The sequence below is a fragment of the Toxoplasma gondii genome, chromosome V (assembly GCF_000006565.2).
Source record: "Toxoplasma gondii ME49 chromosome V, whole genome shotgun sequence".
NCBI classification, from domain to species: Eukaryota; Apicomplexa; class Conoidasida; order Eucoccidiorida; family Sarcocystidae; genus Toxoplasma; species Toxoplasma gondii.
The window spans coordinates 318,253-345,433 of record NC_031472.1 but is presented as its reverse complement, the minus strand read 5'-3'; the positions used below and the strand labels follow the sequence as shown (position 1 = coordinate 345,433).

Sequence of the window (27,181 nt, the reverse complement as noted above, 5' to 3'; positions counted from 1 at the left end):
TACTAACGACGAGAGTTGCAGCCCATTATTGACACCGTTGTTAAGACGCGTGTCTTTCGGCTTTTATACCGTTCGCTCCATTCGAAGTGGGTGACTTGGGCGGGAGCTATATCGGGCGGCTCGGAGCAGCATGCCACCCGTGATGTAAAGTGGTTCTTGCTGCCTCTGTTCACAGGGAATCACATTTTTGACCTTTCGGCATGTTCGTCAAACTTCCACAGGAAGATACCACAGTGCAGAACCCTGCGCCTCCCTCCTTTCACCCTCCCCCTTCCGCCCCCCAACAGACGTACGGCTAGCCAAGAGTGTTCATGGCACCCTGTCACGCCACCTGCTTTGTTCGTAGAAAAAAAAGCTGGTGGACCACACTTTCTTTCGATACTTGTGTATAGTATCAGGTCTCCTGCAGACTCTTTTAAGCAAAACGCCAGGGTGTCCTGTAACACCGATATGCAAAGCATGCCTCCACCCGAGACGGTGGACTTCTTACGGATCCAGTGTTTCGAGTGTCGATTGCCATCGGTGCGCGAGTTAGCGAGATACTGCGCGCTGAAAGCTGGCAGGTCTCCTAGAAACTTGCGTGTTCTGTGTCCAAGGATTCTTCAATCACACTGTAATTCCTCTGTGTGAGAACCCCGTTTTTTGTAAAGGGCGCTGCACCTGGAGCACTCGGCCGTGACCACCGCGATATCGAGAGGCATCCGCGTCTCAATGCTCGTGTGAACGGTCTTAGAGGACAGTCTTCGTTTTGTTGCAAACTTTCATTCAAGTCTTCAGTCCGTTTTGCCGGAGCTTGGATTTCTGGCGTCCGACGGCTTTGCAGCTGTCACCCGTGTCTCCCCAGTCTCTTCCCCGTAAGTCTTTCCGACGTTTCCCGCCAGCCACGTTAAGGAGAGCACCGGTGCCTGGGAGTTTTTAAAAAACGAGAACCCGTAACTTTCGCACAATGAACAGCAAGTGGCTCACGTAAAAGCGTCATTAGGTGGCGTTGCTTGGGCATTGTTTCGGCTTCTTTGCCCATTCTGCAGTGCGGATTCATCTGTTCCACCCGATTTAGTGGATAGACTCTAACAGATAGTAGGGGAGGGGGGACTGCCGTTGATTATCTCCTGTCAGCCTCTCCTCAGACAAGACATCTCGACAAGATTGAGATGCGCATAACCGGTAATTTTTTGGAGAGGCACTCTTCTTGGCATTCAGTTGTAAGTACACCCGGTGATCCGCACGCCGTTTTATCCGAACTGACACGACGTTATGGGTTCACGGGGCTGCCGCCACCGATTGTTTCAAATTATAGCCTTGCCTTTTCGTCAAAGTTATTTCTCATCCATTTCGCTATCTTGACTTAACTGATGTCTTTTTCAGCGCAGCGGGTCCCACGGACTGAAGCGTTAGTTCGTTTTTCTAGCGCACCGGCGATCTTCTGCGAGGGCCTCTTCACGAGCAGAATGAGTGATTTCTCCCGTCGTCAGCTCTACTGTGATCGGTCTTTCCCTCCGTGTGTCTCCATGCAAAAGACACAGATTACGGATAATATGCAACGAAGCCGGCGGTAGAAGCGTTTCTCCAACGTTAACTGCGAAGCGGTGCGACGTCAAGCGCGCGAGTGTGGATGCTCGCATGTGGCCGCCAGGGGACGCCAGGGAGGCTTGCAGGGCATCCGCCAGCGGAAGCGGGGAAGACATTCGCTCTGGAGCCGCTTGTCTCGCCTCTGGATCCGCGTCGTTTGTGAATTCACACGACAGGAATCCCCAGTTTGAGCAGCATGCCAGCGGCAGGCCCGAGTGGAGTAGGCAGATGGTCTCCCGCGAGCTCGAGACTTTGCGTCCCGCCGCCAATGGCCGTTGTAGGCCTCTATCGGCAGAACTCTGTGATCCTACATCTCAACTTGCGCCTTCCTCATTTTCGTCTGCTCATTCTCATCTAGACTTCGTGCCTTCCTTCGCTTCTCATCCGGGCCGGAGTTCGCACTCCACTTTCCCAACGTGTGTACCTTCCGCAATCGCCACTTTTCCACACCGTCCACGTCTTCCAATGACTCTAGCACCCGATAGATCTGCCTCTTCTACAGCCTCCCAAGACGCTGGCGCCGCTTCGCCGCTCCGTCTCAACGCCCCTGCGGCGTGCCAGTCAAACGTCCAGGCGCCTGCCGGCTCTTCAGATGGGGAACGGGAGGCCCTGTTGCCTCAATCCCATTTCCGCACCTCAAAACTCGGAACACCGACAGGGTTCTATCCGACAAACGGCGCAGCCGAGGATCTCCATTATACCAACTGTACACCGGCCACTGTCTTTGGAACAGTTAGCGTAAGCCACTCCAACGTCCAAGCAGCAGCTGCAGCGGCTGCAGCTGCCGCGGCAGCGAGTGCGGCCGCTGTCACCGCCTCTGCCGCAGTTAGACGGACCGCGGCGTTTGGACGAGAAGGGTTCGTACGTCGGGACGAGGGCTTCCACGGGAGTTGCTCTGCCTCAGGGTGTTTTGAACCAGAGGCCCAGCGGCAAGAGGCGAACAGAGCTGTCGACAGGAGTCTGGCAGACAGGTATCTGCCGTTCGAAAGTGGTGGATACCAAGGACAAATTTCACCCCGGGCTTTCAGAGAGTTCACAAGGTCGGAGAAAACGTGGTGCGGAGACTGCGAGAAGTGTGAAGAAGGCAAAGAAAGGCGGACAGCGACTGTCGTAAGTTCAGTTGCGGAACAGTTGACGTTGGATGAAGAGACGGACCTCGAGGCACAGTATGAAGGCGAAGCTGAGGGATCTGATATTTTGGGGGGAGGTGCGTTCTCTTTACGAAACGCATGCTCCTCGACCGCCCCTGGGGGGCAGAGTGCGCGCGACGAACGCGTTTGCGTGCAGCTAGAAGAAGTTGCGCACTCGGGTGCAAACGGATCCGTTTCTATCTCTCCGAACTTGGATGCTCACTACGGGGCGACTGCGTTTCCAGAATTGTCTGAACGAAAAACTGTCCAGGGTCCCTTTCAACACGAGAAATCAGGTGATGCTGCTTGTATCTTACAACTAGGGAGCGGAACTTCGGCCTTTTGCGAGGTGGGCGTACGTAAAGACGGCTGTGGTTCACCGCATGCACCGGTTGGCTTTTCCCTAGACTCTTCACCGGAGCCGTCTGTCCCTGGGTTGGCTTCACCGAATTCCGGGAATTGGGTAGACGCGCCCCACACGCGGTACCCCGGTTCTCCCGAGTGGCTGCGCGACGAAGTGTCTCGACACCCCAAAGACGCAGCCGGGCTCCTGTCGGCCTTGGCGTCTGTGTCAGAACAGACGGAGAGTTATGAACAGGTTCAGGCGACTTACTTACACGAACAATGCGACCAAAACCCGTTAACGGGGAAGCGTGACGCACTGTCACACCTAGGCCTTTCACTCCTCGAGATGCCAGCACCAAGCAGACGGGACGACGCGGACACTTCAGTCGGCGGATCCGATGACACCGCCTCCTGCTCCTCACCAGCTTCTCTGGCGGATGCGGCTGGATCCGATCTTCAAGGCCCTAGATCCCCCCAGGATCAGGAATGTAGAGAAGTGCCAACAGTTGTTTCCCTAACCACCTTACAGCAAGCGAGGGTGTCACTAAGCGAGCAGAACTCGAGCCTCTCTTTCGTCGGAGGAGGATCCACGGGAGAAGCGACGGTCAAGGCTGTGTGTTTTGGACCTCCGGTGTCTCTGACGGCCTTCTCCGCCACTGAGAGGAGCGAGGCAGAACCCGGTTTCTCGACCGTCCCGCCAATCGAGGCGGAGGCGCCGAAAACGTCGAGGCTTCTCAGGAACTCCGGGCAGTTGTTTCACACTTTCCAGAAAGGGCATTTGCCTGATGATGGAGACGCGTTTGAAGACAAACAGGTCGACGAAGTCGTGGCTGTCAATGTGTACCCCAGGCGACCGAAACAGGGAACCAGACAGAAAAAGTATTCTGAACGACGGCATGCTTCTCATGCGGACAGGGATGAGGGCAGCTGCAGGCCTGGTAGTGTTGAGGATTTCTTGAGGGTGTTTAACACCCATGGCTCTAAAACAAAGGGATCTTCCCAGGAAAGATATTTCCGCGAATTGCAAGCCCGGTGTCGCGTGCGCTCTCTTCGTCTTTCTCCTCACAGACTCAGCTCTCTGTCGGTCGCGGTAGACAGACGAAGGACTGACGAGAGTGATACGCCACTTCCTGCTCGGCAAGGCTCGAAGGGGAGTGAGGTGAGCGTGTTTGGGCGCGAAAACGAGCTGTTTATCCAGGCAGCGAAGGCAAAGCAAACGTGGGCTGTCAACGCAGCCGCGAGGAAACGCCTGCTGCAACAATACACCGCGCTGTTGAGGCAGGCAGAGACTCACAAGGAAGCAGCGAGAAAACATCGAAACGAGAGTGAACCTCTTCGGCGAAGCCTCGTCAGTCTTGTCGCCGTCGGTTCCAAGATCCGGGCGCTACAGAGATCGGAGTAAGTTCAGCGACTCAATTTGAAGAAAGAGAGAAAGGAGGACCTACGATACTGAAGATAACTTCAGATTGAGACACACACAGCCAGCAGTAAACAGAGACATGATAGCCGCTAGGATATCGAGTACCACTCCATTTATGAGATACTGACAACCAAGTTGTCTGTGGTCGCTGTACACCACCACGCCACTGGCCTGCTTAAAACAGTTGAGTCCTGAAACGAGTGGAAACTTGCGTTGAGCGGATAGAAGTTTTGGACGCTTCAAGTGAGGGAGCCGTTTCTTGCTTATGAACTCGATAACGTGAAGTTAACATCAAGAGTAGCTGAAGCTGTACTTTCCATGCTTACGTCGCCCATCCCACACATGATTCACTTTTTGATCACATGCTTCTCACCGCCAGTTTCACCCCTCTAACTTCGTGGTGTGTTTCCACAAGTGCGTGTTCCAGCCGTGGTGTCTAGGGGCAACTGGCGGATGGCATTAGTGGTTGCGGCATTTCCGCTTTCTGGCTCCTGAATTTAATCGCAGAACTGTTCTTTTTCGGGAGAACACTTACTTCAATTATCAGGTTTGTTCAGCTTCCACGCAGTCACCACACACTGCCTTGTTTTTCCGTTTTCCGCCTACTTTCTCCACAGGAGTTGGAAACAGCACATTGGTGCCGCTATCCACGATCCGGACGAGGACCTGGTTTCTTTCATGGCAGATTTCGATGCAGACGTGACCGAATGTGCAGCGTTTGATTTCTCAGAGCAGACTCTGGAGATCACACGTCGTTCCGGGGGCTCCACCTTCTGTGCTACCGGCAAAAACCGGTCTGTGAGATCTGGAATTTTTCTGCTTTTCGTCCGCTCTCTCTGCTGCTGCTCGGATGGAGACGGCAGGCGGTCGAGAGCCATCGTGCGGTCACTCATTTGCTACATCCTCATTTGCGCCAGTCTTGTTCTCTGGCTGCGAAGAGCCGTACACGACTAGGTTCTGAGTCGCGTTCCCTGGCTGGTGTCTTGCAGCTTTCAAATGAAACACATCGTAAAGGGAGAACATGTGAACGTGTCGTGAACACACAACGCCTCGTAGGTTCGCAGTCGCCGTGACTGCGAAGAAAGAAAGGGCTGTACACGACGCACTTGAGAGGGCGCTGTAGACATCAAATGCATTTGTCGGGGAATTGGTGCGTTCACGCTGACTCAAACTCTCGGGTGTGTTTCTTCTCAACTGTTAGTGGAAAAAGTTGTGAGGGAGTTTCGTTCTCCGATGTGGGACACCGCCAGGGTACACCGTGGAGAGTCTCCAGCGGTCGGGCGTGTGTTTTCCGGGCATTTCCATTTCGTGGTGGTGTTGTGTTTTTGCTGCTTTGCGTCGCTGACGCCGTTTCCGCCAGGAAGAAACTGCAGGGATAGTAGCGAAAGGGCGACGAAATCTGCGAATGATGCGCGGCTGGAGTGCCACTCGGCGCCTTGTTGAGCATCTGATCTGGATTCTCTGTCACGTTCATCGAGTGTCGTTGTAGAAAATGAGCTTTGGTCACGGTTCAGACATTGTGCACCGTCAAATGCGTTTGAAACGTAGCGCCGAATTCCTCTCTGTCTACACGAGTAGTAGACGTTCCAGGACACTCTGTATATCTACGAGCTCAGCCGTATGTACACGGCCCACAGGCGGGTCTCATGCAGATGTCGCTACCATATACTTGAACAGTTTTCCTGATTTCCCTGTGCAAATAAAGGGGATCTGCTGCCGCATAGGGTTACGGGTCTCTTTCCCCGCCTGCTGGTAGACTACCGCGAAAGAAAAGCACGTGTAATAGGGTGTCGAAAAACATTAGACTTTTCTGGAAGTACTCGGCTCTATACAGTTCAATCTTGTGCGTTTTTCTGAAGTTCACGGGAACTCAGAACGCTTGCAGACTGGCACGAAAGGCGTCAACTAGCGGCGCTTTCAAGAAACCACGCCTCCCTATTCTTCAACGAAAAGTGAACAGAAATGTCGAAAAAGCCTACACGAAAACAAATGGGTCCTCTTGAGCCTGTACAGTTTCCTACATTTTTCTCTATCAACCTCGAATCTCGAGTCTATGCTCCAACCTTGGATATCTCAGAAGATCGCCTGCAGTCAGAGAAGGGCCTCCGTGCTCTGACGTCCTGCACGTGTTAGCAGCCGCAGAACGCCAAAGGACAGCAAAGCAGAAAAACAGGTTTCCCCTCATTTCTACAAAAACACAAACCCCTATTCCTCGGATACCTCCGCCTCGGAAACGCCAACTCTTGGAGAACCTTCGCGCCTCAGACCAATGTTTGTGATAACTCGTTTCATCTCTCCAAGCATATCGTATTCAAAGCACCTTTGCATTTCCTCAGTCACTTTCGTGATACCCGGTTCGACTTCCCCGCTTCTGTCCGGCTTTTCTCAGCACACATCAGAGACAGCGGAGCTCTTGACTCGCGTCGGGGCCTCTTGGTTGCTCGACATCGAACGGAGAAAGATGTCTTTCCATGCCTTCGTAAGCTAGAAGGCAGGTTTTTCAAATCGCGTTTTCATACGAATAATGCCAACGCCTCTCTCGCCTATTCGGACTGCGGCCCATCGGGTCTTCTAGTATTTGACTTGGTATTTATCTCGCCAGAAGATAGGCCCGATGACGCTCTGAAAGGGCATCTTTCTGTTTTTTGACTGTTGACTTGAGGGCCTCTAGGTCTGCCTGAGTTGCGGCGACACCGAGTTTCAGGTGAAGGAGCAGAGCTTCTGCTTTGGCTCTTCGCATTTGTTGCAGTTCTGTCAGCTCCTCGGTGTCTCCGTCCCCTTGGTCCCTGTGTCTCCCACGGGCGCTCTGGGCCTCGGGGCTCTGCTCTCCTGTCTCCGCTCTCCCCCTGGAAGGCGGCGTCGAGCGCGCGGCGGAGAACTGGTGCGGCATTGCGGCTTTTCCGAATGCTCTCTGAATGATTTCTTCTCTGGTGAGTTCTCTGTCCTTCATTTTTCCAACGTCGCGGTGGGCATCCCAATCTACAACGCCTGCTCTCCCCTCGCCCTTCTCTCGCTGCTCCCCGCGGCCCACGAAGAGCATTGAGGGGACGGTCCGGACGTCCTGGTCCGCCATTTGCGGACGCACGACCGCCTGTGGCGCCCGAGGAGACAGGAGGCGCCGGCCAGGTCCCACGCGATCCGAGGTCCTTCTTGAGAAGTCTCCGAACGCATATTTCGGGGTCTTTAGGACGTCCTCGGGAAGGTCAGGCACGAGACGCGGCAGTCGCTCCTTCGCATGCTTGTACGAGTTCAGATACGCCGCAGAAATTAACCGGCCCACTCCGGTTCCTTCGGGGGACTCCTCGGGCCCACCTAGCCAGGCGGCGGCCCGCCGCGCGGCCGCAGCCGCGGCGGGGGACGTCGGCCGGCTCGGCGCTTCGAGTTGCGACAGACTCACGCTTCGGTCGAGCAGCGGGTCATGGAGCAACTCTGCTAAATCGCGAGATTGCCTGTCGATGCGTGTCATCAGGGTTTGCTTCACTTTTCGACGCATGATATCCGACAGTGTCTCGTCGTCTGGATGAGCTTGTGCTTTCTGCTCCAGCCGATCCACCTCACGACTTCTCGCTCTTGCAGAAACCTCGGGTTTCGCTTTCACGCATTTCTTCTCCTCGAATGCCGAAGCGGCTCTCGTCCCTACCGGAGACGCAAGCGTCACAGTGCGACGCTCGGACAGCCGCGAACGATGTCGTGACTTATCTTCTGCCTTGACATACAACTCTCTCAGCTTCTCTATGGAATCCATCTCTTGCCGATGGCTTGATGACCTACGTTCCCTGTGAGTCGTAGCGCTAAAGACTCCATGTGCCGTCTCTGGTTCTCGCTTGTCTGTGGCTCGGTTTGCTTGGAAGTCGAACAGTCGCTTGCCAAGAGGAGTTCCTCGGCGGCCGTCTGCTTGTTCGGAGAGGGCTGAGATGAGGGCGGTTTGTTCTTTCGTGCGCGCGTCCTGCACTCTAAGACGTTCTTCTTGTTCTCGGAGTTTGAGTTCGAGGTCCTGTTTTTCTCCTAACAGACGCTCCTCGCTCTCAGTCCACTCCCAGGCCCTATCCCTTAGGGCGTCTTGTAGCTGGCGTATCCGTCCCTCTCGTTCTGGGAGGAGGGCGTGAAGGGATTCGTTTTCCTCCCTCGCCTCCTGCAGAAGCGCCTTGAGATGCGTCGCGCGCCGCTTCTCACTGTCGATCTCCTCTTCAATCAGGGCAAGTTTCTCGCGAGTTCGGGCCTCCAGAACCTCTCGCGTTCTCTCCAAACTCACCAGAGAATCGCGTTCCGCCTCTACAGTTTCCCGCCATTCCGTGAGTGCCGGGACGATCTTCTGTACCTCTCTCGACAGATTTCTCCGCTGATCTCGGAGCTGAATCAACTCATGTTGGGCTGCCTGTCCCTGACCTAACCCCCCGTAGATTGCGTGGTACCACGGCCAGCCCCAGAGACCCGGCAGCACAGACAGATCTTCGCTGGTCAACAAAACCTGGGGTTCGAGCAGACTCATCTCGGCTTCGTTTAAAGTTTTTCGTTCCTCCTGGCCTCTCGCCGCGCCGGCGCTCTGTCCCCGAGCTGTCCTTCCCGACCGCTGCTTGTCTGTCGAGAGCGACCGCCATCGTCGAGCCGCGCGCCTGTCCTTCTGCGCGTAGAAGGCTGAAACAATTTGCTGCCGCTTTATCAACGCGAGCGGCGGAGACGCGAGCCCGGACTGGCGCCGTGCGCGAGGAAAGAAAACTGAGGGGAACATGTACTTCTCTTTGTCATCCTCCAACCCCTCTGGGCTCCCTGCAGAAGGACCGATCCACCGGAAGAGCACCTTCGCCAGCTGTGCATCTCGACGCCTTCTTTCTTCGCGTTGTCTCGCCACGAGAGAAAAGGGGGCCACGGAACCAGCTATTGTTGTCTCTGAGAAACACACAGTTTTGCTGTGGCGACCTCTTCTTCCAGGAAGCGGCGTTGACGTCTGCGGCTGAACGACGGAGGGTGAGCCAGAGAAGGACGGAGAAGAACATGACCTGGGCAGTGACGAAAGACAAGGCTTTGGAGGAGAAAGCGACGGTTCGCCCAGCTGTTCAGACCAGGGAGAAACGACGAGAGTTTCCTCTTCTTTTCCATTCGCCGGCAACCCACGCGCGGCGACCACAGCGGGATCTGCACAGCACCGAGAACTCGAAAGAACACGACCTGGGTCGCGCCCCAGGTCGCAGACGCCGCTCGGCCGCGTCTTCGTTTCTCTACATTCCGCGTCCTCGCCGTAGCCTCCAGCGCGAGCGTCGGGGAGACCGCTCCCGGCGGGCTCTCTCTCCACCCCTCTTGCCTTCGTCTCCCGTGAAGCTGTGTCTCCAATTCTGTCTCCGTCCCTCTTGCGTCGTCCTTCAAGGTGGCGCTGCCCGGCACTCCGCATGCTCGAACGATTGACAAGAAACTCATTGTTTGGGAGGGGTTCAGCTCCTGCGCTCTCCCTTCTTCTCGTTTCAGCAAGTCGATCTCCCGACGAGAGACCCAGAGATCGAGAGAGAGTCTCGTCGAACAGCGGGGAAGCGCGGCCACGGTGAACGTCTCCTCCGCGTGGTTTGCCTCGGAGAGGAAGCAGTTGGTACGGGGGGACGATGTCTCTGCTGGAAACGGCTCTGCTGCACGGAGGGTAAGCCGAGTGGAGCCAAGGGCGCAGGATTCCAGGCGAAGGGGGCACAGCAGCGCATGTGGCGACAGACGAGAGACAAAGAGGCGGCGGTCGAGGCGCCTCCTCTTCGTCTGAATCTTCACCCGCAGAGCGACGAGGTGTCTCGTCCTCTACAGGACGTGAAACCGACGCGTTAGGTTCGGACGAACGAGTCTCGCTGTCCAGCGCTCGGTCAGCTTGGACTCTTGCCCCGCCACAGCCTTGTCTGTCCTCTCTGGATTCTGCTCCCTGACGGAACTCCTCTTCCGCATGGTCAAATTCCTGTGCTCCCCAAACTTCTTCTGCCTCTTTCGTGCGCCCTGTGGATTCCTCGATTGCACAGACGAGAAAACCCTCTTGCGCGTATGTTGGTGAGTCTGTCGGGGTACCAGAGGCAGTACCTCGGCTTCTGGGAAAGCGAAACGACAACATCGCATCCCCCGTGGCACTTGCCTCTTTCCTGTTCTCGCAGACACCTCGTCGGTGCTCGCTGAAGACCGCCGGAGGTGTGAAGGAGGCCTTTTTGTCCTCGTTGCTTCCTGGAAGTTTACCGCGACTCAGAGCCTCCATTTTCTCTGGAGAAGCACCTGAGCCTTCAGCGAAGAACCTTGATTCTCGACAAAGCCCGTTGAGTCTTTCTCCCCCCCACGTGCGATGTTTTCTTCGGTCTTGCGGCGAGACGCCGTGTCCATCTACCCCCCAAGAAAGAAGAAAACTGAACGAAGAAGGCACAGAAAAACAGGGTCTTTCTCTCGTATCGGCGACGACACACCGTGGAGAAAAATGTTCATTGTTGCGGGAAAATCCTGAGGAAACCTGGGAGAGCCGGTCCGAGTCTCCCGTGGAAGCAACAGACTTTTTGCCGCTTGTGAGAAAGTGAAGGGTTTCGTGGTCTTCTCTCCTCCTCCCCTGATCCAAGACGAAACGTCGAAGACACAACACTCGCGTTAGAGCAGTCTGCCGAGCTTTGCCAACCTTCACGTGTTGCAGTGTGTGTCAAGAACTTGAATTCACCATTGCTTTTCGATGTCCCCTTTCTCCCGATGCGCCCTGTTCTCCTCCTCGGTCTTCTCCGTTGTCATTTCTACCTGCTTCTGCAGCGCGGGTCGCCACCTCTGAGGTCTGCGACTGGTCTCCCTCTGTTAGGAGCGCTTTCTTCAACTGGGCAAGTGAAAGCGACAGACAAGGATAGACTGCGCGCGTTCTTCACCCTCACCGCCGAGTGACCGCCTCCGTTTCTCGGGGGCAAAAGTTGACACTCTGATCGTCTCGGCGACCTCCACGACTTGAACGATATGTGTGATTTCAAGAATCCGTCCCGGCGAGAGTCTTGCCCTTTGTATTTGTCGGCTGACGAAGACCGACTCCGGCCGGGCTCTGTCTTTGAGGAGTTCCTCTGACAACCGAGCGGTGTTCCTGCTCGACTCCAGGGGTATGAACCAGTTGTCTGGGTTTGACGAAAAGAAGTGGAAAAAAGTTTCAGAAACTGCTCGACAGAGCTAACGACTTACCGCCCTCGACCAGAGCAGCACACCGACACGCCGCTCTGAAAATGCAAGCGCCTCTGTTCAGAACCCACTTCAGAACGAGCGTCTCTGTGCTCTTGCAAAAAATGCGTTGCGCTGTCTTTCCAAGCCCCCCGTAAAGAACTGAGGAGGGAGAATGGTGGACTCTCTTACACTTGGCCTTCTTGCCGGTGCCTTCTGAAATATCATTTCCGCATACCAACACCTCAGTCCAGCGCTACACACTGCGGCGCGGCTGACGCGCTACGATGTCCCCCAGACAGCAGGAATCCCAGAAAAAATCGGAAGGAGAAAGCTGCAAGTGACGCCGAGGGGAAGAGAGGAGTTGCCGACGCCTGGAGATACGTCAGACAAGAAAGCCACGAGGAAGGAAAACAAACGACTCTGCCGAGGACCTTGTCGATGGTCTTCAGAGACTGGACGGATAGCATCGATCCATTCAGAGGTGTTGAAGGGCTTGTCAGACAGTCCAAAGGCTTCTTTCGTGAAAAACACGGCTTTCCGTGGCAAAACAGGTTCCCTAGAATCCCTTTTACTTGGCACATCATCAAAGGACACGAACACCAAAAAGAGATGTCCGACGCTCTAAAAAACGCTGAGGGGCTAGGAAGGAACAGCTCGATGTGGCGCGGGGGACGTCGGCTGGTGAGAGAAGGCCGAGGCAACTAGAATTTGTTGTTTTTCAACGAAGAGTGGATTCGCAAAAACAGTTTAACCAGATTTAAAAAAATTCCCCGCCACTCTATATTTAATACAAAAAGAAGGAGAAAACACACAGTTCGAAGCTGCTGAAAAAGCCACAGACGTCGTCCACTACGAACCCCAGCCAGCCCCGAGAGAAAGCAGCACGGATCTAGACACAGACACACAGCAATTGGTCACTCACTTTTCACATTTGTCTCTTCTTCATGATGGCATTTGAGAAGAAACGCGCGAAAATTTGTAGAGATCTCCGTGTTTCGGGTCTACAAAGTCACACAGGCTGCGAAAGGCGATGCCTAGCCACCCGAGGAAACTCCCCTGTACGGTACGATGGACCACAGGTGTGGATGCCTGGCATGAGTCGACCCTGTTGGAACACAAGGGCACTGTTCATTCTTTCGACCGCTACGGGTTCAGCTCTTGTGTATAAATCGCGAAAACCTGCAAGACTGAGCTCAGTTAGTAAGGAGTCGTCGGACAGAGTCTGTCTCATCCGATCGATACCGCACTTTCCCCCTCCTTTCCTCGCCTTTCTCCTTCTCCTCCCGCACTTTACTCGTCTCTGCTTCATCTTTCTTCTCCCTCGTCTTCCGTCCCTCGGTTCCTTCTTTTTCTTCTTCTTCGTTTTCTGATGTTCTTCCAGTCAGACTGCGGAGGACAGTCGCCCGGCGTTGCTGCCTTTCGCTGCTGAAACGGAGAGATGCCAGAGAGCTCAAAAGTCCGCTTTCCTCACGTTTTCCTTCTGAAACTCGCGGCTCACTTCAACTCCTCGAAGGTTTTACGCTCTCTTGCCCACTGGATATGAAGCACGAACCTGTTTTGAATCGAAGAAATGCCAACCAACGGATATATATATATATATATATATATATAAGTATATATATAAGTATATATATAAGTATATATATATATATATATTGTATAAAGGACACTCGTGTCGCGCGTGAGGACAGTGATGTGGTCCTCTCTCTTCTGGAACGACGCGGTAACCGAGAAAACCAAGAGTAGAGAGTTTGTGCACCACCTTGCCACATGCGACATTCGAGCAAACGGCCGAGAGCGCGAAAGGCACAGTCAACCATTTCAGACAGATCAGCAGATGCCCACACTACCTTCCACGATTCTTACGCTGTCGGGCGTTGCACGGCAATCTCCTGTGGTTTTTAGGTCTTTCTCTGGGGCGGAAACCCTCTGTTTTTCTTCAGTCCTTCTGGGCATAACATTGTGGAGGTAGATGCGTCGTACATTTTTTAGTACCTGGAACGTTTGTCTCGCGCTCGTCGCAAAAGTGAGGCATCCAGAACAAATCGTACAAGACGAATGTCAGTCCGTGTGCATGTATGATGAACGTCGGTTGTCTCTGCCAGACGCTGCTGTTAAAAAATCCTTAAACGTACCGAACCGCACCTGGTATCACACAAGCACTCGGATGGCACGGTAAGTCTTTTTTTTCCCCGTCGAATTGCCATTCATGGAAGTGTTTTCAGTCGGCGTTCTGCTGGGATAGGCGTCGTCCGGAACATAGGCAACAACGAAGTAGATGTTGGAACAGCGCTGTCTGACAGGTACTGTAAATCTATGGATCAGACAGCCGGCACTTCTGAGTGTTCTGTCACTGGTTGAGGGTCCCACCCGTAATTTCTTGTGCAAGCACGTGGACACACGTGTAGGGGGTTGTTTCTCAGAGAAGTACGACGCTGTCCCTGTTTTTTATACATTTCAGACGAAATTCCGCTGCCGCTTCGTGGTTATCAGATGACTGAGGTCTTCCAGTCTGGAAGAAGCGGTCGAATTCTCAGGACTGGACTGAATCAGCTGCAGCTCACGTTTGACTTTTACTCGGGGACCGTTGGAACGCTGGCTTATCGCAAAAATGCCACCGTTGTGAAGTCACCAATGTGTCGTAGAATAGTGAAGTCCAACACTGTCATGTGTCTTGAGCAGTCCTCGGAGTGCAGGGAACTGCGCGCCCTTTAATAAGGATCTCACCAAGGTGCCAGGCATGCGACGCCAGTCAGAGAAGCAGTGAAGCGAGACTCTTGCATCTTTGACAAAGACGGCATTCCTTCCCTCACTAAAAGGCTCGCGAATGAGTCACGTTCTCTACGTCCCCAGATTTCAGAAAGTGACAAGAAGTTCACCCGCAAGCGACAGACACATTTCCGTGTCCTGAAACTGGACTCGATACGCGACGAACCATTGAAACGCACGTTCTCACTTTTTTTGCGCCATCGAAAAACACTGCTTTTGAATCATGGAGGAGACCGTTCACTAAAGTTCCCTCGTAAAGACATTATTAAGCTTGACAACCGGCTTGCCGTCGCGAATCTGCCGCCGAAAAAATCCCCGGCCCCGGGGAATCCCCACAACTCTCTTTCCAGAGCCCTTCCCGGTTCCGCAGACTCTAGAAAAACGGCACCCCAGTTCCTCCGCCCACACAAAAGAACCTGATGTTTCTTCGCGCGTGGTGGCCACCCTTGCAGATCCCCTGGGAGAGAGTCTCACTGGACAACGCCCCTCCCATTTGCGATACGTCGGTCATGTGTTTTTCAAAAGTAATTCATGAAGTAGTCCAAGAGCCCCCTCGACGCGACTGCGTCTCCCACGTACCCCCCCTGGGCGACATGGCCGTCAGGTCGGATGAGGGTGAAAGCCCCGCTTCGAGTGTCTGCGTAGGCGGAGCCGGGTGCAGCGAGTTTTAGACCGAATTTCGTGGAAAGTTCGTCGACAAAGTCGACCAACAAAAGCGAAGGATGTGGCGACTGCGGTCCCTGCAGTTGAGAGAGAATGCCCGACGGCAAGAGGTCCAGCAAGCGTCTCCGCATCAAGAACGTGGAAGTCCCGCCGAGTTCCTCGTCGCTCGGTCTGTTTGAAAAAGGCAGCGAATCCCCGTACGTCGGCGCCATGCCTGGAGAAGCGTCGCGCCGCCTGTCGTCGAGTTGCCCGAGGACACCCTCCGAAAAAGATCCCAAGGAACCGGAAAACCTGCTCCCCTCACCGCTGCTGTCCAAGGACCTCGCCTGCGCTGCCGCGTCGTCCCCGTCCTCCGGAGACCCCACGTCCGAAGCCCCACCCCCGCTGTCTGCCTCTGTGGCTTCTTCTCGCGAAGACGCTGAATGCACGGAACTCGCCACAGAATGCGACTGTCCGTTCGTGTCCAGGGCGTCGCCACTCTCGAAGCCCGACGACGAGGGGTAGGCCGCCTTTGCCCTTTCCGAGGTGAGGAGAGAGAAGAAGCTCTGCTTGCCGTGCTCTCCTCCTGCGGCCGAAACCTCGCCGATTCCGAAGAGCGGCAGGAACGGCCTGTGGGGTGCCACGATGCTCGCTGAGCTGAATCGACGCAGAAAGGAGAAGGACCGCGACGAGGAAAACGAAGCGCCGCCCCTGGACAATCCGACGACCGTCTCGCGAGGTAACGCCGTCGTGATCGACGTCGCCGTAGCGACAGTGTGGGGAGGTGCGAGGGTCCCGTGGACACACCAAATGATTCGCAGACATCCTGAGGTCTTTCGCTCTCGACTTTTGTCTCTCTGCGAGGCTCTCAGATGCGAGGCTGCTGCTGCATACAACCAGTCCGTTCGTGGAAGAGCACGCAGAAATCCTTCGGAAGTGCCTCCTCGGCGCTCGGAACTCGCGAGCGTCGCCAGCCGAGCTAATCGCATCAAGGCGCTGAAACAGGTCGCATTGTACCGCGCTGAGAGAGAGAATACCCGACAGAAGATAGCGCAGATGGACACTGGAAACAACCAGCGAAGCAGCAGAACAAGCAAGAACGACTCGAGCAGCGACCCACGCAGAACACAAAGAAACACACACAAAACAGACACCCCCGAGACGCGCGATTGTTCTCCTATCCGTCTGACTCAAGTCTAGCCCCACAAAGGCGAAGCACAACACAAACACAACTATTTAGATAGGAGAATGGAGACGGTGTGTACGTCTTTTTAGTTGTCTGGAGTAGACAGGCCGGCTAGCCCGAGAGCTCCCGGGGCAGACGCACGCGTTCCTCGATTCGAGGAACGAGAGACAGACTCACTGCACTCGAGGAAGAAGATCAGAGCGGAACTTCCCCCGAATTCGGAGCAGCAGACCCTCTGTGTTTCTTGCCCATAACCGATTGAGTTAGAGAGACGTCGCCTTCGTGCGTCTGAAAAAGCTCCGAGCTCCTCACAGAGACTGGGTTTCACCGACACAGCCACTCAGAAGAAGAACACCGTGTTTGACAGACGCAGAGAGAAAGCTCACCCAGCACTGCAGCCGCACTCCACAGCCGCACAACTCCAGAGAGAGAGAGGAAGACAGACGCAGACGAGAAGAAACGAGGAAAGGCCAAGAAAAGTCGACAGATGACAAGACGTACCCGCGAGAGGCGCGCCTGGCATTTCACACCCGAAAACGTTCTTGACGCGAGAGCCGGCAGGCAAGAGAAGGAGATGAAGAAGGAGCACATGCTGGCTACTTCCTAGCAGTTCGTAGAGATAAGTCGGCGGAGCTGGAGGAGGCAGCGGAGTTCGTTCCGGGAATATCTGAAAGACAAAAAGGAGGAAAAACATAACCCGCAACTGTAAGGAGATCTGAAGAAAACAACACAGCTTCCTTCACCGAAAACGCGTTTGGAAGCAAGACCTCGCCTTCCCATCTCTCCCTCTAAGGCACTTGTTCACCTACAGGGAACTCAACCACGCGTCCCTCCCTCGAAAAAATAGCTACACGTATCATATACATTTCTATACACGCACATACATATAAATATACAAATATATATATATATATATATATATATATATATATATATATATATATGTAATGAGCACATTCATATGTAGACATACACATATGTATTATGTATACATACGCACATAGATGCACCACACGAGCTTAAAAAGTCCATGTACTTTGACATGTTGCATTCATTTATATATGCACACACATCGATGTAGTATATGTTGATATTTATATATAGGTATCCGTAGATGCACTATACAATATATACATGCAGTGTCGGTAAGGTATGTGTATCTATACAATATGGCTGTATTTTTATCAAATGGCGCTGTCCAAAACACCTATGTCTCCTCCCATCGCACTCGAAGCAGAGCTCCTTCTTGCTACTTTGCAATTTCGACATCTTCGTCCTTGAGGGTGCATCTCCGTCTGTCTAGACGCAGATGGCGGGCGCAAGGAACTTCCAAAAGCACCTGAAAACTCTGGTTTTGCTCTTTTCTCCACTGATCAAAGACGTCCGTAATTCTCAGACTCTCCGCCCCGCTCCCAGCTGACGTTGCGCATGGTCTGTTCGCTAAAAACAGATGCAGGACTGCAGAAGGCACTTCAGAAGAATTGACTTTACCTCAGTGACCTTGACGAGACAGTCCGGGACCTGCATGCCTGGTTCCAGAGAAGCGTAAGGTGTTGTTCCAGCTACACCAAGGACGTCGCTGCAGGAAAACAGGAGAAACGGAAAGGAGGAAAAACTGTTTTTGTCAAACCGACGAAACACTGAGACAAGCCGCTCAAAACCCCAACATTCTGAGAGAACAAAGAAAGGCAGACTCCCAGAAGCCTCCTTGTCCCCTTTGTTTACAAACCGTTTTTCGCTGATTTTTCGGAATATTTTCCGTCGTGTTTTTGAAATATTTTTCGCTTTTTCGAAGTATTTTCCGTCGTTTCTACGACGTCCTTTAAAGGGTTTTCAACGTGCTTGTGGTGTTTTACAGCTGCGTTTGGTGTTTTCACGCAGTTTTTTCATGGCGTTGACAACAACCGTTTTGTGCGAGATCCTTTCGAGTGGAGTACGCTTCGACACACAAAGGTTTTCTGTCACTTCGAAACCTACGTAGGCGCTTGGTAGGTCACATCGATGACAGAGAGATTCCGAGAGACGGCGTCAGCCAGAGCTGGAAGTCGAGAAAGCAGCGGACCCATGAACTTCAGGACGCAGCGAGAGAGAAATGCTGAGGACATCAGACACAGAGAACACGGAAGAACATTTCGAAGAAAGACGACACACTGCAGAACCGCATCTCGCGCAGGAGCTACGCGCTCCACTTCGCCTGGCTGGTCTGTCCCTTTTGCGGCTCTTAGAGACTCCCGCATGAAGTCGGTACTCTCTGTGCACAACAGGTAGTTTCGCATGTTGACGCTATGCACCACCAGACGTGATGCATGTGAGGATGTCTCTTTCTTGCTGCAGACAGAGGGTCCACGAGCGCACTAACGCCCGCCGAAAAGTAACGCTTCGTTTCGCTCCCCAGTTCCCAGCAGAAGAGGATCAAGAAGCTCATGGCCTGACTGGAGACAAGAGGCGGAATCTGGAAAGGACGAAAAATAACGAGCTAAACCTTTCATGCATGGTTCGCTTGGTCCCGCGCCTGTCAACAGAACAGCACTCGGATTCGGACCTTCAAATCCTTCGAGAAGAACCAGCCGAGGTTCTCCGTGGTCCACCCAGGACGGTGAGCACAGGCGCTTCCTGTACGAGAGACAGATCCGCTTACAAGGTTTTCCTGCGCTGCCGAAAATGAAATTGAGAGTCCGTCCAGCTCTCGCCATGACTTCCTGTGCAATTTGGTGCCTCTCGCGGTGGTAAGACTCCAGCAGTCTCGTGCTGGCGCCGCCCTTGAGGACGCTGCCGAGCTTCCAGCCTAAGTTGTAGACGTCCTGGAGAAAAACAAAATCGGAGTCTCACCTCTGCCTCCAAGATCGAGTCTGCCTCCTCAGATGAAAATTGAGGACTTCTCACCCTTAGGCACAACTGCCCTTCCGTTCTGTTCCTCTCGACCTCGAGCAGATCCTGAGACTTCTGCCTCTACACCGCATCCGCTTCTTGGGGCTTTGTGTCCCACACGGTTCCGCATGCAGAAAAACACGTCTTATTCATGGAAAAGAGACGTAGACCTCCCCGTTCACAAAGCGAAACGACAGGGAGTCTAGCTTCAGTTGCGTCTGATGGGTGGTGCATGCAGAAGGTCTCGACCTAAGCTCCTATTCCTAGGATCACAGCTCCCGGAAGTCGAGTTCAGTGTCAAGGAAACTTGCCGGTTTTGGCTGTTCCGTGGAGCAGGAAAGACGCGTCGACTGGACTTTTGGATTTTCCACTTCATTGGTGCACAGTGTGACTCGGTGGCATGCTTCTCTCTGTCAAGAGCCTACGGCGCGAAAGTTCGCATTCCCTCCATCTTTTTCTGCGTTGTGTTCCTTTCACACTGTCTTCGGACCTGAATTCCGAGGTTCAGACCCTCTGAGAAGAAAGGGGGGTGTGCATGTGCAGCGTCCCCCGCGAGAAAGCAGCGCCTTTGCTTGAAGCGAGTCGCCAGTCGGCTGCCGGAGGCGTAGGCACAGCTCCAGTGTATGCGCCGGACGCAGGTTCCCGGAATCATCTGAGCAGACAGAGAAAAAGCAGGCTGACTGTGATTTCCAGAGGAACTGGAAATGAACAGTTTACACACGACGATACTTCTCCAAAAAGCTCACCGAGTGCACGCTCGGACGCACAGAGTTGACGGTATTCTTCAATTCACCCTGCTTGTCTGGCCCTGCTGATCGACTCAAAGTGCGAGATGGAGAGTTCCGTGGTTTCGATCCTGGGAACCTCTGTTTACAGGCTCCAAACGCCTTCGACACCGAAAATTTTCAAGAGCTTCTTCTTTGAGTAACACCTTCGCTTTCGACAGTCCGAGGAGCCGAACGAACATAAGTTTCGACTCTCTACATCGTCGGTGCGTCCAGCGAAACGAAACGTCTGCAGGGACTGCCGCACTCCAACTCCCCGTGAGCGCGCCGCTCCCCGCCGACGCATGCCGACTTGCGCGAGATTGTCAATTGTCACAAAATTGGCCTTTCTCTGGACTGTTCATCCCTCCACAGATGCACGTGTGTCTCTGGTGCTCGCCGTGTCTCTTTCGCGGTCCTTCTGTCTCTCTCCTCTCACCTTTTCGATGAACTGGACGACCTCGTCGCTCGAGACCGCAGCACTTGTTCCCGTTGTACCTTTTCTCCTCTCGGAGCAGAGTCCGCGGTCGCTGTCTGCTGCATTGGCGTCAGCCCTGTCGGCGTCTCTGCTGTGTCCGCGCATCGCCGCGTTTCCGCTTGACGGTTGACAGCTCGACAGTCCCTCCGACGAGTCCCGGAGAGCGATGAGTCTCCACCGCAGATTCCCGGAAGCCTCGGTGTGAGCGAGCAAGGCACCAGCCCTCCCCAAGCCGCCTTCCTTCTCCCGGTCGCAGCCACTGCGGGCGCCGGTCTCCTCGTCGCTGCCCGTGTCTCCCCGACCGCCGTCGCTGTCTCCGTTGTCCGAGACCGCGAGCGTCGGGGACGAGGCGGAGCTTTCGGGACACCGGCGAGGCAGTTGGAAGAAAGGCGGAAGCAGGGGCGCCAGGAACATCGAGCCTTCTCCGGAGAGAAAGAGGTTGAGACAGTCGAGAGGTGAGTTCTGCAGCAGCTGGTGGAGAGAGGCAAGCGCGGCCTCCCTCTCCAGCGCAGCCGCGTCCGGAACTACCATAGACGGATCCGAGAGCGAAGAAGCTTCTTGGTGGTCGAGTCCTCCAGCCAGAGCAGACCAGTCCAGAGAGACGTCCGCCAAGAGAAACTCCGACGGGCGAGAGGCACCTGACGGCGGAACAAGACGAACAGAGAGAACATGAAAAGCAGAGACAGGACAGCGGATAGAAACACCGTTATGTTTTGTGGGTGCACCAGAAAGAAAATGGGTTTGGGGTGCGGAAGAAAGCTGGAAAAAAAAGAGAACGAGAGGCGACAGACACAGAGAAATGCATGCAGCGAAGACGTCAGAGGCCAGGACGGTCAGGGCTATCCTCCCGAGAACAACACCCTCTGCGACAGGCCTGGCTGCAGAAGCTCTTTTTGGAAAAAAATTCCACGACTTGTGGTCTACAGGTTTGCATGTGGAGTCTCTCTTGAACCAGAGCCGAGGTCTCTCGTGAAGGAGAAAACGGCGACGAAGGGAAGAAGAGGAAGACGACAGAGAAGAAGGGGGAACGGAACAAGAGAAGAGAAACCCGAGAAAAAGGAAAAGTTGCGATCTGAATAGTGTCGTTTCCCGACTCCAAGGCCCAGAACTCACCGTCGAATGAGATACTCGAAGCCTTCCGGATCATCGACTTGGCGCCATCACAGCCCACCACATATCTGAAGAAAACAAGGCCTTCACACAGTTCTGACCATCAGTGCAGTTTCTTCTCATCTCATCAGTGACTTCATACTCCATAGTATATATCCCAAAATACATGTATACACACACATGCACACATGTCTATGGATATGTATACACTTGCATACCAATGCAAACACAGATATATATATATATATATATATATATATATATATATATATGCAGGTGCATGAGGGAGCTCTGCAGTTCATCCGTCGCTTGCCCTCACTGTTGAGGATCCATTCATCCGCCCTCGCTGCTGCGTTGTTCGTACCGGCACCTGACGGAGATGAAAGCGGGGTCGTCCGACCCAAATGCGTCCGACAGTTTGGCCAGATGAACAATGACAGGGTATCCTTCGACGTCTTCTTCGTCTTCTCTTTCTTCATTGATCAAGAAGCCGGTGGCGACAGGCGCCGGCCCCTCCTGTGCGCTTCGCCAGCACTTGGGTTCTGCCGTGGTGGTGAATCTCCTGCGTTCGCCAGGTTTCACCTGCGCATCCCCCGGCGTCGCCTTTCCTCTGTGAAACTCGCCGTCCTGTCCACGTCCTTCTCTCGGCTGCTGCATGCTGGCGGAGTGTCGCACGAACATCTCGCGCGCCTCCTCTCCTCGCTCTCCAGCTGCTGGTTGTCCCTCGGGGTCCGCCTCCCGCGCTCCAGCGCGCGGCGCCTCGTTCTCTCCCGAGGCCGACTCGCGCGCTGGCTGTCTCTCCTTCTCCGCTGAAGAGGGATCCTCAGAGAGCGAGGAGAACGCCGCGTCAGCCGCATGTGGTTCGCGGTCGTCTGGCGAGGCACAGGCCTCCCTTGGGCTTCGCGAGGCTCGCTCGAGGCTTCGCCCTCGCGTCGGTTCCACGTAAGGCCTCCGTCGACGAGAATGATGTTTCCGTCGGCGATGAAGAGGAACTGGAAACGACGAAGGCTCCTCAGTGTCTTGGTGCTCCAAACGCCACACCGCCACAGGACGGTGAACCTGAAAAGCCAACAGAAGAGAAGAAGTGAGAGACAACGGCGGTCCAATGACAGTGGTGAGGGAAGATCGAAGCTGCGAAGAAGACACGGAAAAAGAAAGAAGATGAAAGGAAAACGAGTGAGAGGCGAAGCGAGATGAGAAGAGAAGGAACAAGGGTGGTACAGGCAGATGCAGAAGTGAAGCCAGCACAGCTCCTGAGACGCCACACTTTGTCCCTGCAACTACGTCTGACGACAGCGCTAGGTGAGTACGGAGATGCCCCTCTTGATACGAAAAAACTACACAGAAGCCGTTCTTAACAACTCGTTTTTCTCCTTTTGTCATTCGTCTTTTGGAAAGATGTCAATCCTGTTTCGCTTTTCAACTTGCGTCTTTGCATTTCTTCCCTCTGCCTCGTCGGCCCTGCTCATTTCGTCTGTCCTCTCTCCTTCACCTCTCTGCCTTGTGTTTCTTCTCACGCTTTCGCCCTCTCGTTCTCTTCTTTCTTTTCTCTCCTCACACGTTCTCTTCTTCTTTCTTCTCTCTCCCTATCCTTTCCGTTCGTGTTTCCTCCCTTTCTCTGCTCGCCGTCGCTCTCGGCTTTCGTCCGTTCTTCTTCTTGGTCCTACATGTCCGCCGAGTCGCCTGAGTTTGTCGCGCAGCACCGCCTCGACGACGCTCTGGTCTACGACGACGGCGTACGGGAAGGGTGTGGAGCTGCTGGAGAGAGAAGAGCCACCTGGAAAAGGGGAGAACGGATGTCTCGCCCCGGAAGCGGATCCGCACAACAAAGCGGAAGGCAGAGACGCCAGTGCCTGGCCGCTGGGCTGCGGCGGAACAACGAGAGGCCCGAGAGGAGTCTCCGACGCAAGAGCCCCGTTGAGAAACATGCGCAGGCCTCGCAGACGAATTCCCCGAAGAATCAAAGCCTCTGCGACGCCCAGATCCTGAGACACGAGGAAGGGATAAGTTAAACCAGATGACGGAAACAGGCAGAGCTTTTTAAACTGTCTTCTCTGCGTACCCTCTTTGTTCCTAACCAGTTCTCGCAGCCATCCCTCGCGTCGAAAAAGACGACGTGACCCAGACAGCTGCATCCAGCTTCCTATCTCTCTTCGTACCTAGAGCTATCTCTCCATCTCTTTATCTTTCTGTATATCTATATGAGTGTCTAGCCATCCATGTAGAACTCTGTTTTTCTGGGACAGATCGCTGTAGATCAGCCTGCTTATGAAGAAGACGCGCATGTGGATTTGTCTGTGTGTCTACACGAATGTAGTGGAGCCGATTCCAACCCACCCTTGGCTCCCCCTCTCGTGTCTGTGGCCTGCACCCCTACCTGCATGTACAGATTTATTTGTGGTATTACATTCACATAGATGCGTATCTTTAAATGTGCGTAAATCGTTGAGGTTTCAAGTGGATAACAGGTTCACAAGTTCCTCGTGTACGTTCCACACGCCTTTGCTGAGAGCGAAAAGGTCAGTTTCGTTTCGAAGGCCAGAAGTCGATTCGAATGGGTCGACGGCCCATCCGGGTGCAGCGCGACAGCCGGAGAACGTTGTTTCCTTTGCTTCTTTTGTCTGCGTACTTGCATGATTTCGAGAGTTCGAGGGTGGAGCAGAATGGATCGACTTTCCAGAGATACGTCTTGTCGGACGTCGACGCACAAGTACGAAAGTCCTTGCCTCTGACAGTCTATGGCGAGTGTGAGGCCTGCAGGTCCAGCCCCGACAATAACGACGTCGACTTGCGAAGGAATCGCTGAGCACATGTCGCCTTCCTCCGGCCTCGCGTAGAAGCTTTCGGCCTCGGTTTGCGGCTCGCCTGCACAGGAGCTCTGGAAGCTCGACTCGCTCGCGTTGCTGCTAAATCCGTAGGAGTCGTCTTCGTGGTCTAGAAACGAGGACGAAAACGAGTAGCGCGAGAGAGAGCGGTCTTCGCTGTCGTAGCTGCTAGAGAAGGACGACGCGCGACTGACCGCGGCGTCCTCGTGGGAATACCCCCTTTGAGAATCATTCGTTTGATAATTCCTCGTTCGATAATTCTCCGACTCCGTCTCCAACTTCTCTGCAGCGAGTTGGCGGGCGGCTGCCTCTTTCGCGAGGCCGACGGCCGCCCTCAGCCCAGCGTCGTCGGACATCGCGTCTGAATTTGACGTCCGCATTCTGGGACCCTCAGAGAAACTCTCCCCGGCAAGAGTCCGGAAGGAACACGCACAGAAACTCTTCGGGCATCAGAAGGCGCCGCAGACTCCCGAGGAAAAAAGCAAAGCGGGGCTGGTTCGGGGGCGAGTTCGCCCAGCAGCGAACTGCGGAGAAAAACAAGCCGCGGAGGGGATACCAGGGAAGCGCTCTTCAGTCGAGCTCTTTGGAGTGGTTTCGGAAGATCCTCACTTTTCTGACAGCGGACTAAAAGGTGAAGAAAAACGGTCGGACTTGATTTGACGAGGGTGCCGCGAACAGGAAAGCGGGGACAACCTCTCACAATGCGGCCGCTGACGGCAAGCCAGTGCGCAGCAAAAAAGAGGGGAAATCAGAGGGAAGCACGCGCTGGAAAAGAAACAGATGAGGCGGGCGAGAGCGAGGTAGAAGCGCTCTGGCGCCTGTTTGGCGAAAGAGAAGACCAAGACTCACGCTGCGGGTGTACCACGCTGACTTCCTCGCAGGCGACGGCGGCAGAAACGAACAATACGTCGAAGTTAAGTCATGTGCTTTTGCTTGGAAGCAAGGAGTGACGGCAAAAAGACCAGGCGTGAGACAAGGAACGAAACACGATCGTCAAAGAATAGCGACCGCTCAAGAAGGCAGAAAAAAATCGGAATTACTCGAGGGTGACATGCAGCTTTGCTCAAAGTAAAGACGGCAGTTCAGCGAAGCTTCTTCACATGCAACCATTGCGTCGTCACTGCAGACTGGCTACCCCGAAGTCTTCAATTGAAACTCCTTTCCAGTTTTCGTCAGTGCATTTGCCTCATGATGGGTTGAGGACCACTTTCAGTTCCTCGCGAGAGAGGAGCAACCGGAGCGCTGAGTCGGGCTCGGTCGATGGGTCAACGTTGAAAAACGGGGCAAACGACGCTGTCTGGGAAGAGTGAAAAGTCTCGCGAACAGCAGGGTACGGAGGAAACTCTTACATCTCCGTTTATGCTTCCCGGAAATGAAAAAAGCTGAGTGGGAGTGCAGATGCCCACCCCAACTAGTTCTGCAGGCTTACGAAAAGCTGCGCTGCGTAGCACAAGTCACTTTGACTTTTTGCGGGACGACGTTAAAGAGCGTTTTGGGGAAAAACGGGGATCGGCTTGCAACATCAGACCAACAAAAGTACGAAGAAAGGAGGTTCCAGGGAAACTCTTGCTTCGAATTGCCATCTATGGCAACGACACTGCTCTGTGCCGGCTAGCAAACTCGCCGACTCTAGCGCTGCCGCAACGCACGAACACCGTTGTGCAGAGTCTCCTGACCACAGCGGAGACGTGGAAACAGAGAAAAACGGAACGAATAACCCGAAAAACGAGCTTACTACTTTCTGACAGCACAGACTATCGCTTTTGCCGATTCTCCTACGAAAAAAGGAAAATTCGTTCACGATACTCCCACTTGTGCAATGAGCGTCATTGCCCACGGTCGACTGCGGACGATGGAAGGGAACGAAGAGGCACCACTCGATGTGCGTTTTTAGTCCTTCCTCAAGATTTCTTCCGTGAAAAGGGCGCAAGCGTGCCCTAAAGGATGGGAAATCTGGTGGCATCTGCCGAGCGGGAGTGCCCATTTCGTTCCTGGTAAAAATGTCGCAGCTTCCCTAGCTCGGCGATCCGAGCAAGCGGCAGGCAGAGAACCTTTGGGTATGCATCTGAAATGCCGCATTGCATTTCATCGTTGCTGGTGCAGAAACACACCACACGTAGATGTGCATAAATCGGATTAACGGAGAAACACAGTCGGAAGTTCCACGTGGTGACAACGGTAGAAGGTGATACACGAAAGGAATGTGCGTCCACACACAACGTTGGGGGGTACCACGGTACAACCAACAAAAGGCCATTATTCGGAACGTAGAGATTTCGTGAAAGCGACGCGAGCACCAGTGAAGGGTTAGGAAATGTAGCCGCGGCGCTGCAGAAAACAGTGGAACAAGCTTGACAGCCGGTAAACACTGGTCAGGACGACCAGGCGCCGCTGTCTGCTCAGAAGCACGCCGGCTCGCACAAAATTTGTGATCAGAATGTCTCTGCGTTTTGTAACCAGACGTTCACAGCGTGCGGCTGGTTGGAGATACCGAATCACACATCGATTAACTACGGAACAAGATCTGCAGACGAGCTCTGTACGAAAGTTTCATCACCAGCTGAGAAACGCCGAGTCGTCCTGTGCCCTCAGCGGGCAACTTCATGCAGACTTTCCTGAGCAGAGCACCTGTACCACGAGCATGATGCTCAAGATGGACAGACCTTGTGTAGCATTCCTTCCATGCGATACTGGGGAAAGGTAATTGCACCGAGCTCGTCACCCGACTTAGAAGTCTTTGTGATCCCCAGGAGACAGGCCGTTTCGCTTCTGGAAGAAACGAAGAAGCGTTCCTCCGTTTTTCGGAAACGCAGGTGGAGCAATGGATTCCTTTCCACAGAAATTCACTAACTTTCTCGTCAGATAACCACGTAGTGACAAGTGAGAATGGGCACAGCGACTCCGTGGGTTTCCTGAATTGCTGTGCGACAATGAGCAACTG

The 27,181-nt window shown here is 54.0% G+C and overlaps 3 protein-coding genes across 3 annotated transcripts; 1 reads left to right on the top strand and 2 right to left on the bottom strand.

The window, feature by feature from the left end:
• The first annotated feature begins 182 nt into the window (after positions 1–182).
• Positions 183–6,319, top strand: TGME49_220380 (hypothetical protein). Its single transcript, XM_002371522.2, has 2 exons — positions 183–4,442; positions 5,082–6,319. Exons 1-2 carry the CDS (start codon positions 1,621–1,623, stop codon positions 5,416–5,418), a joined length of 3,159 nt encoding a protein of 1,052 aa, XP_002371563.2. The 5' UTR covers positions 183–1,620; the 3' UTR covers positions 5,419–6,319.
• TGME49_220370 (hypothetical protein) lies at positions 5,671–13,165 on the bottom strand. Its single transcript, XM_002371521.2, has one exon. The coding sequence runs from the start codon at positions 10,676–10,678 to the stop codon at positions 7,055–7,057; it is 3,624 nt and encodes a 1,207-aa protein (XP_002371562.1). The 5' UTR covers positions 10,679–13,165; the 3' UTR covers positions 5,671–7,054.
• A 935-nt stretch (positions 13,166–14,100) lies between these two features.
• Positions 14,101–26,133, bottom strand: TGME49_220360 (FAD binding domain-containing protein). Its single transcript, XM_018779884.1, has 11 exons — positions 24,045–26,133; positions 23,083–23,400; positions 21,780–22,474; positions 21,419–21,483; positions 20,267–20,943; positions 19,554–19,715; positions 18,834–18,996; positions 18,173–18,290; positions 17,687–17,774; positions 16,697–16,862; positions 14,101–16,030 (listed from the first exon to the last, which is right to left on the bottom strand). Exons 1-11 carry the CDS (start codon positions 24,618–24,620, stop codon positions 14,886–14,888), a joined length of 4,173 nt encoding a protein of 1,390 aa, XP_018637836.1. The 5' UTR covers positions 24,621–26,133; the 3' UTR covers positions 14,101–14,885.
• Positions 26,134–27,181: the final 1,048 nt, after the last annotated feature.